The following is a 19,840-nucleotide window of genomic DNA, read 5'->3' on the forward strand; positions in this document are numbered from 1 at the left end:
ATCTTTACCCTCACGAAGATAAATGATCATTCTTAGTGTCTAAATCATTTGAGTATTCAACTCATAATCTTTAATCCATATGATTCTTCAATATCATAAACATTATGGATAAGATTCGTGTTGGCATATTGTTCGATCTGTAGTTCGAGATAATATTTCTCTCAACACTTTATAATCTTTCTTGACTCTTCAGGAGTTCCAATTTAATATCATCAACTCTTGCAAGAGATTTTAGTATGTTGCAACAATACCATAATGAAAGTACTCACTAAGGCAATTTATACAATCCATTAGTATTGAGTACATATTTTATGCTTTACCCTTCGGGGCTTACTTCAAGCAATTTGAATCCTTCAGGGATTTTCTACACTTCATGACACATTTTCCTTTGGAATTTATACAGAGCAATTTGCTTCCATGTATATTTGAGGGATTTACTTATGGAGATATGATGTGAGCGACTCATAACCCTTCTTATATAATTCTCCATTCATATGAACTTGTTTATAACCTTGTGTCATATCAAGTGAGTGTGTTTCATGGTATTACAAATGCTCACATGTAACCTTCTAGGTTCAACATCCTTTGGCTAATTGTATTGTATTCAAGTATATAGGTCCATTTTTCCACGTTCTTACAAAATTGTAATGGAATTACCTTTCTCCATTTTTGGCCAATAATTTTGTTGACGGAAAAAGAACGGGACTCAATATCAACACAGCTCATTGATGAATTTAGTAGCTACTTGTAGAAACCAAAATTACCATTGGTTATCATCAATTCTTGATCTCATATTTTCAAGTGCATGCGCATGCATAAATTATTTATTTTTTTTTTTTTTACATATTTGGATATCCATTGCCTCTTCAAGGGCATTACACTATCTCTTCCAGGACAGTCATACTTTAGAGAATGCGGATCATAACCTCTTCTTGAGCGTTATAGAGCTTGGATTGTAATCTCCATTTCCGGGAGTTAAGTCATTGGAACCTATATGTCTATCATGCTTAATGCATGAGACATCAACATTCCTATATCCGCGGATTATCCTTTCTGGGACGTATATCCATGCAGCGACTGTCATGCTTCTGGCATGCAACAGTTATGCTTCGAGAATGCAATAGTTCAGTAGTGCCATATTCTTCTTTTTTCAAATGACTGAACCTTTTGAGTCTGAAGGTTTGCCACGCTTCAGGCGTGCAACAGATAAATCATTTACTACTTCATTATATTGTCCAATAGGAACATTAATTCTTGTAGGCACATTTGCAGCAAGTATATGTGAATTCATCACTTTCATTGCATCATTAAATGCATCTGGTATTTGATTTGCATATCGTTGCATCATTCAATTATTCTCACTTCGTTTTTATATTGATTGCTTCATGAATCAAAATAAGACAAATTCTCTTCGTTCTTCTGGAATGGTCTTTTCTCATCATTCTTCTGGAATGATATTTTCTCATCGTTCTTCTGAAACGAAGTTATATTCTCCCCCTAACGGCGAGAAAATTGTCTTATCAAAATGACAATCCGCAAACCACGCGGTAAACATATCCTCAGTCAAGGGTTCCAAATATTGAATGATAGATGGTGTTCAACGTCAAAGCCTAACCGCGTTAATGCCTTATTTCAGTACGTTGTGGCAGTGCAATAGGCGCAAAGATAATACAAGCAAAAACTCGTAGATGTGTAATGTTTAGTTAATGCCCAAACACAAGTTGTATTGAAAAATATTGATGGTTGGCAACATGTCTCAACCGAATTAATATTGCATCATGTAAAATGACATGTCCCCATGTAGAAACTTGGCAATTTCACTTTCATTAGCAGAGCGCGGGTAATTAATTTTATCCGCTTAATAAATACTTCTGCTAAACTATTTTGAGTATGAACATAAGGAACTTCTGTTCCTTATTTAATAATTTGTAGACTGAGACTCTAATGGCTTTTATTGCAATTAAATTGTGGCACTTTGGCTCTTCAAACTTAAGGTACTCATCAAGGAACTTCATGTCCTGATCTTGAGGATCTACGGACTTTTTGCCCGATCTTTTTGCATGATGGAACTTCAGGTCCAATCATTTTTATATGATGAAGATCAAGAAACTGCAGGTTCTGATCTGATCAAGGAACTTCAAATCCTGTATATACTCATCGTAACAAAAGATAAGTACAATAAATAAATTAAAGTAATATGCGGTAATTCTAGCCATAGGAAATAAATTGCATTTAAGTAAATAAAGCTTGTGACAAGGGCTTTTATTCAGCACCATTCACATAAATCAAAACTTAAAGCAGTAGGCGGTAAAACCGTCCATGATAAATAAATTGCTTTAAAGTAAATAGAACTTGTGAAAATGTTTTAAACCAACACCATTCACATAAATAAATATGTATATATTTTTCTTCTTTCTTTTCAGATGGAACAACACCATCCAAAAGCCTTTATCTTTTTTTATTATTATTATTTTTTCTTATTCATTCATATGGTGCAACAATCCAAAAAACCTTTGTTTTTTTTTTCTTAGTTTTCACATGGTGTCAGACGCACCATCATTTTTCCTTTTATTTTATTATTTTGTCTTATGCTTTTTCAAAATGTGTTGATGCATCATTCCATTGCTTTTGCCCATTTTTCTTTCTGCAAAAACCCACAGACTGTTACTTTTTGCATGGGAGAGGCCAGATAAGGAATACCATTTCCCATCCCCGTGTTTTCTTCAATTTTCCTTGCATGGTCTAGAGAACATGGCATCACGAAGCAAGAACTTCCATACAGGAACATAGATGACATCGGGGTTGATGGAGGTACAAGAGAGGGAGGCCTATGTGGAGTCAATGTTGCCATCACCATCTCAGACAACCGAGTATTCATAGGAGTTCTTGAGATCCGTCGAAAATGACGCGATCTGGGTTTCCAAGTCTGATGAGATTCTTCTGGATCTCTGGAAACCAGTTGTCAGGTACGAGTTTTCTTATCTCGTGATGACTACAGAAAACTCGTACCTGACAACAGGTTGTTGTAAATTTCAATTCTCACTGGAATTCGGTGGGGCGCTTTTGGCGCGGTGGGAGAGACGAAAAAATGGACATACCTTTACTTGTTTTGATGTACCTTTGTTTGTCCGAATTTATGGCGTTATACTTTCCACTGACATGAGTGCTTCTCGTGCTGATAACGTGTTGTAAAATCGATGTTGTGTGCAGTGGAATAAATAAAACAAGACACAAAATTTACGAGGTTCCTCTATAGTCAGTGTGACTAGAGTACGTCCTCAGAGTAGCAATGGTGCTTCTATTATAATTTAGAATAATAAGAGTACAAAATAACTCTCTTTATTATCCCCTCTCCTCTTCCTCTCTTTTCTCTCATCCTCTTCTTCTCTTTTCTCTCTTCCTCTTCTTCTCTTTTATCTCTTCCTCTTCTGTGAGCCTCTCTGTCTTCTATATCCTCATTCGTTTTACAAGCAAAGAGAACACTATTCATTTTGCCAATTTTCCACAAATGAATAGTGAAAATATTGTGCATAAATAGTAACAAACAATTTATGTGAGCCATCCACATATTATTCACAACACTTTTAGATTTGTCTGGCACTTTACCTAAGCAAATAAATAAGTTAGATTACAAGGTATCTTTATGTCAACAATATTTCAGATTTGGCCACCTGACCAATACCAGTCAAAAAGACATTATTACCATTAAGTGACATGTGTCGTCATTTGGTATGTTGGATGCAATGGAGAGATGGCATCATTTAATGTATTGAGTTGTTAGCTCTGTTAGAAGTTTGTTAGGTTGTTAAGTGTGTTAGATTATGGATATATAGCTAGACTATTGTAACAGATAATCATTTTCTTTTACAATCTCTTCTGTTTCTCTCTATCATCTTCCTCTTCTTTTGTGCCAATTCTTCATCTTTTACAATGTAGTTAATAATTACAACTTAATTATCTATATAACTTAATGGATGTTTAGTTTTATTACCAAAAAATGTCGATGCAATTAAAACGTAGTTGTTTCATATAATTAAGTTAGAATTTATTTATTAAGCTTCCGACATATAATTACATTTTTCAAATCTTATATCTCAAGATTCTCCAAATATAAATGGAACTCATAATTTTGTTTTTATGTTTTTGGTGAGAGGGGCCGGGGAATCTAATCCCCTGAATGCTACGTGAGTGGAGTGGACTGGAGAGCCTTCTTTATCAATAAAAAGTCATTCCATCAGCTGTCATCATTCTTCCTGTATTATATAGTTTACAAATACTGGAATTTAAACTAATTACGTGCAGCATCGTGAACCAGTGTAGCTAGGTTACATACAATATCCAGCTGGCATCTATGTGACAAATGTGTATTTTTATGGTTCAGTCCCATTTTATTCCACGTTCAATAAACATTTGGGTACTAATATTTGATAAGTTCTTGTAAATCTTTAATGCATGATGACAAATGTAGGATCCAGGACAATTATAGGGAAGGAAACTATGTTGCAGACAAATTAGCAGAATTTCGTCCTTCTTTGAAGTATAACTGTCATATTTCTTAGGCTCCTCCCGTTAGTGTTAGTGGTTTAGCTCAGAGACATGTATGAAGGATTGCTATATCCATATTTGTTGAGTTGTTTCCCTCATGCAGCTGTAGGTATTCAATTGTAAAAATAAATAAAAATTGTGATTTGATACCCCAATGTGTATGTATATATAATGAATGGTCCCTCGATGCTTCCAAACTATATCGCTATTGCATATTTGGAATCATATGTTTATTTGATTTGATGTGAAATCACCATGCATGGTCCACCTCATCTCTTAAATTCTCCTGTACTTCAACCGCCTTCCACATTTAATCGCAGCAAGCCATCGATCGAATCTGGTCAAGAAAATGTTTTTGTCATTGCGGTCATGCATGTATGGACCATACGTTATAACCATCATGAACTCCATTTTTCGTAAAGGTTAAATATGTCAAAGCATATTGACGTCCGAGATTAGAAATGCCAACAAAGAAGAAAGGAACCCAAGAGGCGTGTGTGTGTAAATATCTTGATTTAAGTTTTAAAAGTCTGGGCAGGTAAGATCGTAGAAATAGTACTACTGTTTAAATATTATAGATCCACAACATTGAAACTTGTTGACATATTTTCAGATAAAAGTTGTCTTACGTAGTACAATTTAAACCACAAACTAGACATACTGCTAACCCTCTCTTCTATATGTAGTTCTCGCCTACAATTGTAGGACATACATTTATTCAATAGTGTTAATTTTTGTGTATCTAAATATTATGATTAGTCTTAACATTGTAACGTAGGACCTTACAAATACAAGAGTGTCAACAAGCGCGGGTCTTGCATTCCACATCTTTCAAATAAGCCACCCAAGTTAGTATACCGGTTAGTGTAAATAATTAAGGTGGTACGTAAGAGTAGGCTAAGTGTGGTTCAAAACCTCGGAATGTTAAAAAAATAAGTACAAAAAAAGTAATACTACGTATTTGTATTATCATTTATATCATCTCTTTAATTTAAATGTAATTTACCTGTGTTGGTGTTCTTTACCACTATTAGAGATGATACAAATAATTGTACAAATATATGGTAATAACACAACATCGTGTACATATCTCAGAACATAAATTAAAGTTTAATTTCGAGAAAAAACCTTTTGTGCATAAAGGATTGAAGATTATATAAATCAATTTAACCAAAAGCTATGGCTTTGCCTTGATTAACTAGTTCCAAATAACATAATCGATTCATGAAGTATAATTTGCAAAAAGAATTAGCGCTACTTAGTACTTACATGCTGCAAGCTCATCAGTTCTATATACCCTCAGAAATTGATCTCGATCGCACTCGCTCTGCTGTTTTCCAGAACATCATCCTGTTTGTTTCATGAACCTGCAGTACGTCCACGATGTTAAAAATATTGATAAAAAGATATACATAACACTTACAAACTTGATTAACTACTTCTGCAAAAGAGAAAAAAGGAAGTGGAATTTACGACGAACGAAGAGACATGAGTCAGCATGTCAGATGGGGATGGGGCTTGTTTATCCCACGTAAAAACTTAGAGCGACACATACCAAACACGGTGGACACTCTAATCACACACCAAACGCTATGTGTCACGGAAGTACAAGGAACCTGACAGAAACCTAACAGAGGTTACGCGCTTAACGACAATGCAATGCACAACACCCAACGGCGTTTAACGGGACGCTAACGGAAAACAGCCATGGAAAGAACTCTAGTGCAGAAGCAACGGCTATAGAAAGACTAGAACAAAAGAAAAAGAAAATGAAAAAGAGAGAAAAAGGGAAGGATTGCAAAGGAAAAAGAGCACTCACCATGTACGTATTTGTGTGCACACTGAAAAAACGAAATAGGACCGAAGTTCATTAATCGCCACGGATATTCAAAAGCAGTCCATCTGATGAACGATTACAGCTCCATATTTCCAATTACATCATGATTGATCAGATATTTTATATATCTGATATATTTTTTTTTTGTGTTTTTAAATTTTAGGGTTTTGTAGTATTTAACTTGTTTTAATCGGCCGTGGCATATTTGTAATTTTGTAGCCCGGAACTCCGACCATGCAAAGGATGCTATTGCCAGTGATTGCCGTTGTGAACGAGGTAGGGACGACTACCGGTAGTACTTGCACGTCTGTTGCTTCCGTGGCCTTGGCGAGCATGGTAAATATTAGCACAGTGAGGAACCTTGGAGGGGGGTCTCTGAAACGGCACCGTTGACGGGGATGGCTGGGGCGGCATTTGACGGAGGCAACGGTCAACGGGAGTGGAGGACGGCATGGGAAATCTTGGGGTGGACCCGGAAGCAGCACTGAAGTAGTTATTTGACGACGAGGAGTTGCCGGAGGACGACGTCGTGGAGGCGGCGGAGGCCGAGGAAGTTGAAGGGGATGAAATGCTTTTGGGTGTCCTGGCGGTGGGGATGAGTGAGAGGAATGCTCTGATCTTCATATTAGCGGAAGAGGCTGCTCTGTCGTATTCCTCGATGAGATTAACGAGATCCTCATCGGACTTGATGGACACGAGGGCGTCGAGATCTTCGGTGGGTAGTTGACAGCGGAGACTAACCGCCGTCACTGATGGCCCACACAACTCAGTCAGCTTGGACGACAGCTCTGTTACACAACCACACCCCTAAATTCAATACAACATCCTCCGAACAAAAGTCTAGAAAAAATGGGGGAATTTATATATAAACTGACCGGAAAAGGAAATAGAGCGGGGAACGGCGAGTACACGGGTTTCGCCGCCAAGGTAACGGAGCTTGCCGTCGGGGTAACGGGGGAGGATTTTGCCGCCGTAGCTGCAGAGGAATTTGATGATGGTGACCTTGGTGAGGTCAGGCGAGGGTCCGACCATGATTTTAATACTAGGGTTTTGCTTCGACTACTAACTGGGAGATGAGGATAGCTTAGGAGAGAGAGAGTGATTATAAGATGGGGCTGGAGTTGTGTGCTCAAGCCTATGTATGGTACCCTTTGGCCCTTATTTATAGACTTGGAGTCTTCAAAGGGAAAGGAGCAGGGGAAGTGAAACTAACATAGAATTGATTTGGTTGGTCAGCTTACGTCGGTCATTAGATTTACACTCGGAGTAAACTGTAAACTTTACGTTTACTTCTTTTCTTCTTCCAACAAAGATGATATTCTAAATTACTCTCGTTTGAGAGAACGAGGGTCTAAATTTGAGTATAAGAGGATTGACATGTTACTTGACCAACTGGTTAAATAATTTACGAACTCTATGTTAACTAATTCAGGTATGAAAATAATGTAAAAAAAAAAATTGATACCTTATTGTTTAGAACGAAACAAACAACTCCCCTTTATGGCACAATTTACATAATTTACAAACTTTATGTTTAGACAAAAAATGTTGAATGATACCTATACATACAAACTCATTCCTCGTAAGTATAAATCACTTACATTACAAGTGCAGTATCACTTCCCCATCTCTCTCTCCTTATTTTATTTCAAAACAAATTATAATGGTTTGTCGTTGTGTTCTACTTTTTTTTTTCTTCTCTCTTTCGATTGTTCCTTTTGATCTTTGGATTATTAGACAAGATGGTGTTTTATTGGTAAAAAATAATAATATTTGTCCATTTTGGTACATGTTCGATCTCATCAATCTTTTTATCTTTAATATTTAATAATTTAACCTACTAATATCATTGTTTGTTAAAAAGAAAAAACTATAGGATTACCGGAAAAGAGAATGTTCAAAGCATGGCCACTAGCTAGCTAATTACAAAACCAGGAAATGAAACTATCGTGTGTGTGAACAAAAGAAGAATATTTTCGCACAAGCTCTAAGATAATTATCTTGATACCAACCAAAAAGTTCATATTTTGAACATGACGGTACCTGAAATTTATCGTTGTTTGACCTTTATTATTGGTTAAGATGAAGACATGAATTTAACTAAGTTGTTATATTACGTAATATGTATTATGATCTACGTTTAAGTTAGGATCTCCATCTCTGTAGTTTAAATGAACTTCGTGTTATAATTCCTATCATTTATCAAAAATACAGATTCAAAAGAATTGTTGAAAAAAAAAAAATCATGCTTAAACTCGTTCATGATGCATACATAGAAGTAGTCAGGTTCATAGTCATTAATCATTGATGCAAACGGGAAGGTAGGGAAAAGGCATATGGGATCCACAGACACTGTTTTGCTTTTACTTTTTAGAGGAGAAGCCGACTTGAGTTTGGGTAGATCATGCCGTCGCTAAGTTTTGTTCCCGCTAACATATGGCAGCATATGACATGTACACACAAATAAATAGCTCTCAGTCATGACTCACTGCAGCATATATATCTTCTTTCACAATTATATCCCATCGGTTTTTCAAATATAAATACAAAATATTATGTGGTGGAGAATTTGGGATTAGGTTAGCGATTCTAATTTGATAATCAATTATGAGATTTAATTTTATTTATAAGTGAAGAAAAGTGCTATGAAATCGTATAATGAAATAACTATAATTCACCGCTTTAATTTGACATATATATATGTTGGATAGGTCATGTGGTCCTGCGATGTCCACGACCCACCAATTTCTTGGAGACTAACAATACACTTAAACAAACAAAAGATATTTGAGAAAAGGAAATCACCTTTCCTATTCTTTCCCCAAACAAAAGATATTTGAGAAAAGGGAGGGGGGAGGAAGGAGGAGGAGGGGGTGGTTTTCTGAAAATTACCAAACAAATGAAGTGTTACGCTCAAATAATGCTGCCTCGTTATTAATTAAGGTTGTTCGAAATAATCTTTGGGTCTCCCATCTAGGCACGAAATTATTAAATTATGAGGTAGTTAGGTGCATTATATATATTTTCCAACATTGTGTAAGCCAACTAATATGCACAATAGGCCCACATTCCATCCCTTGTAAACAGTTGTTAACGTTGGATCAAATTTGGATTATTCTACCAACCAATTGCTATAGACTCGAAAGAATCATGCATCGTCTTTAATCTCCTAGAAGTTTACAGTAAAGTGATTTGGAAACCAAATAACATGCGTATGATCATCACATTTCAGTTGCTATTTACTAAAAAAATCTCTGTCAAAGTAAGTGCTTGGATTATGAAATAGTAATGGCAAATCCAAAAGATATGCATCATTGACAAGTGACAACTTGATCAAAAGGTCATGAATTCCTTATCCGGTCGACCTCTATCTCTTCTTTTTGGATAACTTCTCTCAACACTAAATAATATTAAACTAAAAGTCCTCTAATCCTTTGTCATTATGTAAAAGATGAACATGTCAAGGGGTCCTACTTTAGCCATGATCGACCAAATCCTATCTCGCACCTTCCCTCTAACCCTTTATACGCTCTATCCTATTTGTCTCCAAATTCTAATCAATAGTAAAGGCTTTTTACTTGGCTCTATACCTATAAGAAGTCATCCTTCTTTTGTCTTTGCAGAATTTAATATGCATGCATAAACCTTTCTGGTTGCGATTGTAATAATATGAAAAGTTTTGAATAGGTGTGATTTATAAATAAATGACCTTAAATGTGAGAGCCAAATGGTGGGTTTCATATTGATTCTTCCACATTCTAATCTTTTGGTATCTAAAGTTCAAATGAAGACTATTATTAAGCACCATTAAGTGATATCCGAGAGTTTAAATCTCATATCAGGAAAATTGACTTTTGCATGTACTTATAAGATATTGATTATGGAACTATTATTAACATTCCAAAAATCTCATTCTACACTCTTCACAAGTGTATTTTTCTTTCTAATTATAGAAAGTTTGGAGTGTCAAATGAGATTTTTAGAATGTTAATAACAATTCCCTATTGATTATTTCTCATATTTTTATTTATGGTGAAATTTCAATTTTCTTCAGTGTTGTTTTGTTGCCTAAACAACATCGTACGCGGATGAACCGTGTCTAAGCATCAATGCGCACACTTTAAAAACAATGTGTATTGATGAGATTTCTAGTGGTGCAAGTAGTCTTGTAATAATTATTTTGCATAACATTTCAAATGCTGAGGATATCCACCTTTATCTCCTTATCCTTTACGAGAGAATCATACACTTTGCTTGGTTTATTCACATTTATGCATCATACATAAGCCACTAGAATATTAATATATAGTATAAGCAGGTCCCAATTCCCAAATACATAGTGGAGGACATAAAAAGCCCTAGAAACGCAACTCCTTGCAATTCCATTTTTGCATCTCATACAGTCCTCCTGGTGGGAAGGTGTGGATTTAGCAACATCCTTGTGGAGAATAATAAGCATTTTCCTGTTCTTTTGTGATGCTCTTTTTACCTTTTCCTTATTCCGTTAGTTACACACTTTTTATTTGCCTTTTGTGGTATATATTTGGGATCGGATATTCATATAAACACAATTGAAAAATCCTGACCTTGCAAAGTCTCTTTTTACGCCTGGCAAGGACCCATGCACAGAGGACACTTGTAAATGGATGCTGACGCCTCGTTGTCCAACCCTAACAAGTCACCATCCAACTTGGAGTGTTAAGATAGCTAGTGGGCTGTCGTTTTGGAATGAGGATCCTCTCCGGATCCTCTTTGTGAGGATTTGGGAATCCTTCAATCACGTTCATTCATCATACATCGTGCGATCAGTTTTTGTTAGGTACTATTTATATTCAATTTTAAATAAAAAAATTACAATGATTTTTTATCACACAATGTGCGATAAACAAACATAAGTGGAGGATCCTCATTTGTCGTTTGTATCAATTTCCAAAGCGTGAGTCACTCGTGTCATCTCCAAGCTCGAAGGTGATGAGAGTATTAAACCCTCCTCGATGAAAAATTTATGCTTCCGTAAACTGTAATATTAGGCAAGAACGGTGACTGATGAAATGATTAGATCAGATATACGGTGGAAACTTTGTTGTGTGTGACATATATATGTACCTAAAAATTTGGTAAGTGAGGTCTCCATACATGCATGATGAATGATGATCACCTTACACAATTTTGTGCCGGCATATTGAAATAGGATAGGACCCATATTGGACCCTACTTACCAACTTACTATTAAAATTGATTCACATGAGTAGAGTTTTTAACATACAAACTGTTGATACCATACGAATTTCACAATTAAGATCAATTAAAACATAAAAATGGATAGATAAGAAGTTTTTTGTGCCAGTTTTGATCTTTAGTGGTGCATTTGGATGAGGGTAAAAGTTAAACAAAAGTTAGACCACATTTAGGAGGAATACCCTAAAAACTTGATTGACTGACAACGACTAGAAGCAACACATTAGTACTGCATTTGTAGTGTTTAATTTAGTAGTAGCTTTTCTAGTTTAAGTAGTTCATTGCTAGTCTTCGTTTAATACATATTTAAAAGGAATTGAGTTAAAGTACTTTAGTATTTATAAATTTCTCTTCTAAGAATAGTACAAGTATTTTTGTATAAACTTACAGTAGATGTGATTTGTTTCTTACTAATTTACTGATATTCCTGTAGCCAAACAATTTAAACTTTTCGAGTTTGAGATCCATGACAATATAGTTCATGTCATTCAAGTATTGCAAAAAGAACATTAAAGTTATCAATCAGTACAGTATTGGCTCACAATTAATTTAAACCGTCAAGTACTTAACCCTTGTTTTAGTAAGATGTAACACACTTATACTTTCTTTTTCTTACATATATACACGTGAGTTGTTGAATGCTACATGAACAACAAATAAGTGTTTCTTTTATAAATAGAAAGAAAAAAAAAAAAAAAAAAAAAACCCTTTCCTTCTACACATATGGTATGGAGATGAAATGTACATCAATATATAGTACTGTGCATGCAAAAATAAATAATTAAATCTATCAAATTCCCTCTGAGACTGCCGTGCGTATGTGCCACGTACCCAGTCTGGTAGTATGGAGTGAATTCGATATTGTTCGATTCCTACTGTGGCAGATGGTGAATGGATTGGCTGCATGCATTGTGGAGGGTTTTGGATGTGGAATTGGTAAAAGTGATGGGCGGGGGCCGCCGGCTGGGACGTCGATAATTGGGACCCAGTGGACCTTGAGCTTTAGGTCTTGAAGCCTTGGGACTTTCTTATGATTTCTGAGCTCAGTGGGGGACCACACGGTTCAGTGAATGTGTGGATGGTCCTCCTCTCCCAATTGGACTTTTGAACATTTTGATTCTTTGTGGGTTGAACATGGCGAGTCACTGAATTGAGAGCATTGAACGGATACAAAGTTCACAGAGAAGAATATGTGAAGGTTGAAACTCAAGTCTCCATTATAAAGTATATTACCAAAACGATTTATTCTTTATTCTTTTTTTTATTAGACTCGAATCCATGTATTTTTATTAGGGTTAGTAGTTTTATGCTAGTTCATCCAAGTCTAGAAAAGTTGCCTCCTCCTAATTAGACACCTCTTCCACCAACGTATATAATGAATATATATGCTTGACTAATTTCTTGTTAAATGGTTGATTAGATTTTGAGAAGTTAATTGGTGTACAAATGGACCAAGATTCCAAGGGTCACGTGGGAAGAGATTCTTAGGTGCCCATCGTCGATCGTGTACAACTATGGATCCTAATTATGTAACGAGAGATATACACATGGTTGTATACAACTAATGATATGTTATCCCAAATTAGAGAAGATGCAAAAAATCAACCAGACTAATTTTTGTTACATGAGTAGTGTATAACGATATTGAGTCTTCATCCTAAACTTTAAACTCTATACAAATAAAGTTCTGCTTGATTGTTTGCATTTAGAGAGTCAATCTATATGATCTTTTGATATGCATCGTAAGTTCAAAAAACTAAAAATAAAAAAAATAAATAAATAAAAAATCTTAGATAGCTTTGTGAGAGGTCCGCGGGAATCATGATTTCGTCGTGGCCTACAAAATATTACTTTTAGGTTGAACACTCTAATTTTGATACCATCTTCTATACAATGTAAAAGCGTTGGGAGTATATGCAAGTCGAGGTCGGCAAGGAATCTAGTTTCGTAGAGAAAACTACATCTTTGAAGTTTGAAGTTGGAAAAATGAGTAGAAAAAGTGTTCGATGATAATAGCATAAGCCATAAAGGGTTGAAAACCGTCCAATGTCTAGGAAGCTCTATAATGATTGGCATTCCCGAACTTTTTTAACCCAAGAGACCGACCTAATTATCCAATATTGTTTTTAAATCACTTTTTTTTTTTTTTAATCTAAATTTTGGAGAAGGAAAATTGAACATGAGACCTCCGATGCAAGAGACTACATTCTTAATAAATTGAGCAACAAAGCAATTGCACCTAATTGTCCAGTATACAGTATACTTGGTATGTTGCAGTACTCAGTACTGTGTGAGTACGTGTAAAATTATATTGCACTTAACCACGTAATACTACAATATAGAAGTAATTTTATTTTGTTATTTGAAAAAAAAAAAGAGGTCTGATATTTGACTCTCATAGATATAAGATATGAGTATGACACTAAAAACTTAGGGGACGTTTGTTTGCCCTTCTTAGCCTTTACTGGATTGGATTGGATTAAGTATGAATGTAGTCTTGTGTTTGGTGGCTTGCGGGACTAACATTAATGGCACTAGGTGGGACTCACTTTCACAAACAGCTTCACTAGCTGGTCTTAACGAGAGACCCCGAAACCCACGAGGCTAGCTAAGACCTTCCATTGTCCTCTCTTGCCTTCATCCACTCTCGCTGCATCCTTTATCACCTTCGTCTGCTTCGTTGCCTTGGGTTCATTGACCTCAATTTTCGACGGCTAGGTTCATCCATCTCTGTCTCCAATTTTTTACGGGATCGACCTCGACCTTGATTTTTGACGGCTGGGTTCATCCATCTCTGTCTCCAATTTTTGACGGCATTGACCTCGACCTTGATTTTCGACGACTGGGTTCATCTATCTTTGTCTCCAATTTTCCATTTCTTAAATCTAATTCGCAATTTATCCCAAATTTTCATTAGGAAAATAGAAAATTTTGATCTGCATTTCTTGTCAAGTTTTAGAATTTTTTGGTCAAGCATCAAGAGTTAACTCAAATTTGGGGATTAGATTAGGGAGAAAATTGAGATTTTCTCACAATTGAAGAAGTAGATTACGTAGGAAATTTGTTTGTGATTGTGGGAAGAAAATTGCAATTGGCTGTTGCTGCTTGTAATTTCCAACAAAGAAGAAGAAGAAGAAGAAAGAGTCCTTGTTTGGGCCCAATTTGAGTCGTTTGTGCTAATTTGGTGTCGGATTTGTGAATTGCATGTTGAAAATTTCCTATCATACTTCTTAGTCCGACACTGCACCAAACGCTTCACTAAGTTAATCCAGCTTAGTTTAGTTTAAGCCAGTCCAACTTAGTTTCTGAAGTTAGTTCAGTTCAAGATAGTCGTATGCAACAAACGCATCCTTAAACTCACTTGAAGTATGGCTTGGCCCAAAATCTTTACCTTTAAACAAAATATCGTTATGTCAAGGAAAGAAATTATTTAACGTTGGGTCTATTCCCGCCCTGCACAATTGGGGAGCTATTGGGCTGGAGCTGTCAGTTGTTTGGAGGCCTAACTAATCATGGGTTCAGCCTAGGAAAAATGAATAGCATTTCATCTTGGGCTAATTAATAGAAATTTAGCCTGTACTACTTTAACGAGTGCTTCTCTATTGTACATGCCAAAATACACATGTTTATCGGGGCGCGAAATTGTGTTGCTGATCAGATGGGGAACTAGAGTTTCAATTGTGCTTTGGCAAACCTTGTTTTCCATGGTCCTTCTTCTTGGATTACATCTGCTCTTATGGATGATGTGCTTGGTATTTGTAAAATGAGATATGTTGGTTCAGATGATTTGAGTTTGGTGCATAATATATCCGGTTTGGTTTTTTAATGGTAAAATCGAAAACCGAGTTGGTTTAACCCAAAATGAACTTTTCGGCGGCACTTAGATATGATGGCCACACCTATCTTAAAGTCGAGAGATTATTATGTTTTTAAAAGCTATCGATGGTGAGTTGATATTCATTTATTCGTTTTACATAAAGTTAGAAGCTCACTTCTCGGATGAAAAATTATTCTATTTGTCTTAATTTAATTTTACCCAGCCTTTACTCGCTAGAAGTTATAGAAACTATTACAGCTGATCAATTCCCCAGCACTCCACCTCATTATGTCATGCAGAGGATAACATATTATATAGAACGAGTTTTTTTTCCAAACGATAACGTTGCTAGGTTAAATTATTAGTTGCTAAGTGGGAGGAAGATTAGTGGAGATCGAACCCACACTTGAGTGCTTAGGCATGATTGCTTTCTAATATTGCAGTAAAGCATCATTTGCAACTCACATAGAACGAGTTAATTGTCATGTGACGGTCTGATCTAATAACACAATTTCATATATTAAAAAACTTGCACATTTAATTATTTTACTGAAATAGAATGCCACAATAAAGAAGAACACATTCTATATAATCATTCCTCACAATAAAATCCTCACAAGTCGCAAACACAATAAAAATCATCAGGATCATCTCTTTTGGATATGGTGCTTGAAATATTCTCTCTTTTTTCTCCTCCTTTTTCGTAATCTCAATTTTTCTGAATATTTGACCAATAGAATATATGAATGAATGGTGAGAAGTCCCTCAAGAAACACGCCCACCACTCGTTCCAATCGAACCAAGGAGCTGCCAAATCCACTCCCACCTCCCTTTCTTTCCACCAAAAAAATTTAAAACAAAAAATAATAATCATATCCAAATAAAAAAAATGCATTCTCCTCCTCTCCCTCACCAAATTCCATGGCCATTGGCCAAGAATCTACCTGAATAATTCCCTCTGGATTCTCAACCCTCTTTCTTCCTCCTCCTCCCCTCTCAGCCGCTGCCATCTCTCTCCACCTAAGACATGATTCCTTCTTACTGCCTATCTTCTGTAAGAACCACATCCAGACCAGAAGCATTCCTCCTCCACAATCCTCACCTCTACCTTCCAAAGCACCGCTCCATTTTCCTCCCAACAGAACCCCACTTTCCCAAGAAGGGCACAAACTTTCTCAGCTCCCAAACACCACTTCCCAAGTCTTTTCTCCCCACTTTGGGGCTCAACAACTCCAAACTCTCACAACCCTTTGCCAGTTTATCCTCTTTCGCCGATGCCGAAGGCAAAAACGAAGAACAAAACCAAGATGTCAAAGCCGAACAACATCACGAAATCGCTGAAACAGGGGAGCAAGCTGAGTCGCCTGGAATGGCGCAGGCCTTCCACATATCTTCCAGCACGGCCTCCGCCATTTCCATCTGCATAGCGTTTGCGGCTCTGAGCCTTCCGTTTTTCATGAAGTCTCTGGGGCAAGGGCTGACCTTGAAGACCAAGATGCTGTCTTATGCTACTCTGCTATTCGGGTTTTACATGGCGTGGAACATCGGAGCCAACGACGTGGCCAATGCCATGGGGACTTCGGTGGGTTCGGGAGCGCTGTCGCTGCGGCAGGCGGTGCTGACGGCGGCAGTGTTGGAATTCTCGGGGGCGTTTCTGATGGGGACTCACGTGACGAGCACAATGCAAAAGGGAATTCTTGTGGCAAATGTGTTTCAGGGGAAGGATACTCTGCTTTTTGCTGGTCTGATTGGCTCTCTTGCTGCTGCTGGTACTTGGTTGCAGGTATATTTGTGTTAATCTTATGTTTTCATTTGTTTTATGTTTTCATTTGTTGTAAAAATGTGTTTTTTTTGTTAAAGTAAACAGTACTATCTTTTCGTTAAAATTCTTTTGATTGCATGATGTTTTATTGGAAAACAAAATATTTTTTTTTGAAATGCCTCTAAAGAGGAAGAGAGATTTTTTCACTGTGATTGGTAAACGGAATGGTACATCACGTGTCATTATACAAATAGTGAGATATATGTGTTAAAAAGTTAGTAACTTAAAAAATAAAATTTCTCACAAGTTCTATAAAAACATATGGTGTATCATTCATGTACCGGTCACAATGAAAATTTTCTCTTCAACGACAGTGTTGCCCAAGTTTTCAATTTAGTTTTGAGTCTCTATACTTCCAATTCGTGTCAATCTCCCCCGACGTTAGATTTGAATTACTGCAAATGTATAAGTTTTCCGATTCTTCTTAATTTTATGTCACAACTCGATTATCAGAATTTTCATCTAATTATTTGTTCACTTAATAAAAGCATTTTGTGGACGTACATGCCCCTAAAATTTACTTGCATGCATTGCATGGGATGAAAAACAATAGTTGAAAGAAATAAAATAAACAGAACTACATAGTCGACTAATTCACATGTGCTATTCAGTTGAGAGAAAGAGAAGATGACTTAACATAACATTGTAACAAAATTGATAGTTAGCGGGACATTGGCGTGAAAATTTAGAGGGCTGAAAACTAAATTGAAAGTTCAGAGGGTAAAATGAAACGTGGTCTACAACTTAGGGGAGTTAGCATGTCAGTATCCTTATTGTTTTCAAAATTCCTTCTCTTCATTTCCCAACTTATGGGATTAAATACTAAAATTTCCATGAGACAAAAGGGGAGATGGTTACAAGAACCTTTGGTGGACTTGGTACTAATCTCGTTTCCTCTTGGGAGACATGAAATTCAAGGATATTCCTCTTAGCCTAGTTGTGCACGATTTATTATTCGTTTCATAAGTTTATGTACTACGTTGCCATGTTCTTTCTTCCATCCACTAGTGATTGTTTTCTGCTAGTCAGGTTGCATCATCTTATGGCTGGCCGGTCTCGACAACGCACTGTATAGTTGGATCCATGGTCGGATTTGGACTTGTCTATGGCGGCCCAGGTGCTGTCTTCTGGAGTTCGTTGGCGAGGGTGATTTCATCTTGGGTTATCTCGCCGTTCATCGGAGCACTGGTGTCCTTTCTTGTGTACAAATTCATTCGTAGGGTATGTTCTACTTCTTTGGAGATGCAACTAAACCGACTCTGTGCAGGACGTCTTGTTTTAATGAAAGATTGAGAAAACGTCACTTCTACTCAATTTTCTTCGACTTTGTTCTCTTCTATCGACGTGACTGAATGTTTTAGTGCTTAGAACCTGATTTTCTGTTTGAATTTGCGAATACAATGCTTAGTTCTTACTTCTTACAACCCTTATTTTTCTCTATTCCTTTCAGTATGTGTACAGCGCTCCAAATCCAGGACAAGCTGCGGCTGCAGCAGCACCAATTGCTGTACTAGTCGGCGTAACTGGAATCTCATTCGCAGTCTTTCCTCTTGGAAAAAGCTTGCCTTTGGCTCTTGCCAAGGCTTTAGCATGTGGAGTTGCAGGTGCGGTCCTCGTGTATAGAATTATCCATAGGCAGCTAGGGCATCTCCTCGTCAAGTCCATGTCATCGGAAGCAGAGCAAACGGAGGGTACCATCCAGCAAAAAAATATCGGGTTTCTCTCTGATATTGCAGGTCCAACCGGTACACAGTTGGAAATAGTATATGGAGTTTTCGGATACATGCAAGTCCTCTCAGCCTGCTTCATGGCATTTGCTCATGGCGGGAATGATGTCTCAAACGCAATAGGTCCTTTGGCTGGTGCATTATCCATTCTTCATGGCTGCGCTAGTGGTCCGGAGATTGTAATTCCGACTGATGTTCTGGCATGGGGAGGATTCGGAATTGTAGCAGGTCTCACAATGTGGGGGTACAGTGTGATAGCAACGATCGGGAAGAAGATTACAGAACTGACACCAACGAGAGGATTTGCGGCTGAGTTTGCAGCAGCCTCGGTGGTTCTATTTGCTTCAAAGCTGGGACTGCCAATCTCCGCCACGCATACTCTGGTGGGCGCAGTCATGGGGGTGGGATTTGCAAGGGGGCTTAATAGAGTTAGAGCAGAAACTGTGAGGGAAATTGTGGCTTCTTGGGCTGTGACAATTCCTGCTGGTGCTTTCTTTTCAGTTTTATACACATGGATCTTTACCAAGTTTTTGTCTTATATTTTATGAGTCTACATTTGAAGATTGAAGTGATGGACATCTAATGTAAGTCATTAATTAAAAACAATCACTTCTTTTCCGAATTTGATTTATCGAACTAATGATCCTGCTTGTTCTCAAAGCCTTTTTATTCTCAAATTTCTTTCATCGGGCGTTTCTTCTGTTTCAGTTTAAGAATTATTAAAGACATGTATGTTCTTTGCGGCTGAATCTACCTACAAAATCTCTTGTGACAAAACTGATCTTCTATTTCCAGGGAAACATCAATATATTCAACGAATCTGACAGTGGAAAGTTGTTCAAAGAAACTGCTAG

At 36.9% G+C, this 19,840-nt stretch overlaps 2 protein-coding genes and 1 long non-coding RNA gene across 3 annotated transcripts; 1 reads left to right on the forward strand and 2 right to left on the reverse strand.

Annotated features, from left to right (window-relative positions):
* Positions 1 to 4,687: 4,687 nt before the first annotated feature.
* Positions 4,688 to 6,358, reverse strand: LOC125471420. The gene is made up of 3 exons (XR_007253586.1): positions 6,019 to 6,358; positions 5,815 to 5,912; positions 4,688 to 4,882 (listed from the first exon to the last, which is right to left on the reverse strand). It is a non-coding gene; the product is annotated as an uncharacterized LOC125471420 (long non-coding RNA).
* A 34-nt stretch (positions 6,359 to 6,392) lies between these two features.
* On the reverse strand, positions 6,393 to 7,536 carry LOC103949820 (cell wall integrity and stress response component 1). Its single transcript, XM_009360940.3, has 2 exons — positions 7,258 to 7,536; positions 6,393 to 7,170 (listed from the first exon to the last, which is right to left on the reverse strand). Exons 1-2 carry the CDS (start codon positions 7,412 to 7,414, stop codon positions 6,629 to 6,631), a joined length of 699 nt encoding a protein of 232 aa, XP_009359215.2. The 5' UTR covers positions 7,415 to 7,536; the 3' UTR covers positions 6,393 to 6,628.
* An 8,565-nt stretch (positions 7,537 to 16,101) lies between these two features.
* On the forward strand, positions 16,102 to 19,608 carry LOC125471249 (inorganic phosphate transporter 2-1, chloroplastic-like). The gene is made up of 3 exons (XM_048571466.1): positions 16,102 to 17,220; positions 18,289 to 18,480; positions 18,710 to 19,608. The coding sequence occupies exons 1-3, from the start codon at positions 16,465 to 16,467 to the stop codon at positions 19,532 to 19,534; spliced, it is 1,773 nt and encodes a 590-aa protein (XP_048427423.1). The 5' UTR covers positions 16,102 to 16,464; the 3' UTR covers positions 19,535 to 19,608.
* The last annotated feature ends 232 nt before the right edge of the window (positions 19,609 to 19,840 follow it).

The sequence above is a fragment of a genome, unplaced genomic scaffold, assembly GCF_019419815.1.
Source record: "Pyrus x bretschneideri cultivar Hongxiangsu unplaced genomic scaffold, Pyrus_bretschneideri_v1 Contig6, whole genome shotgun sequence".
Lineage (NCBI taxonomy): Eukaryota > Viridiplantae > Streptophyta > Magnoliopsida > Rosales > Rosaceae > Pyrus > Pyrus x bretschneideri.

Coding starts and splice junctions, on each gene's coding strand:
- LOC103949820 (XM_009360940.3), bottom strand. CDS start 7,414: ATGGTCGGACCCTCGCCTGACCTCACCAAGGTCACCATCATCAAATTC. Junction 7,171..7,257: donor CCGCTCTATTTCCTTTTCCG/GTCAGTTTATAT, acceptor GTTGTGTAACAG/AGCTGTCGTCCAAGCTGACT.
- LOC125471249 (XM_048571466.1), top strand. CDS start 16,465: ATGATTCCTTCTTACTGCCTATCTTCTGTAAGAACCACATCCAGACCA. Junction 17,221..18,288: donor CTGCTGGTACTTGGTTGCAG/GTATATTTGTGT, acceptor TCTGCTAGTCAG/GTTGCATCATCTTATGGCTG. Junction 18,481..18,709: donor TGTACAAATTCATTCGTAGG/GTATGTTCTACT, acceptor TATTCCTTTCAG/TATGTGTACAGCGCTCCAAA.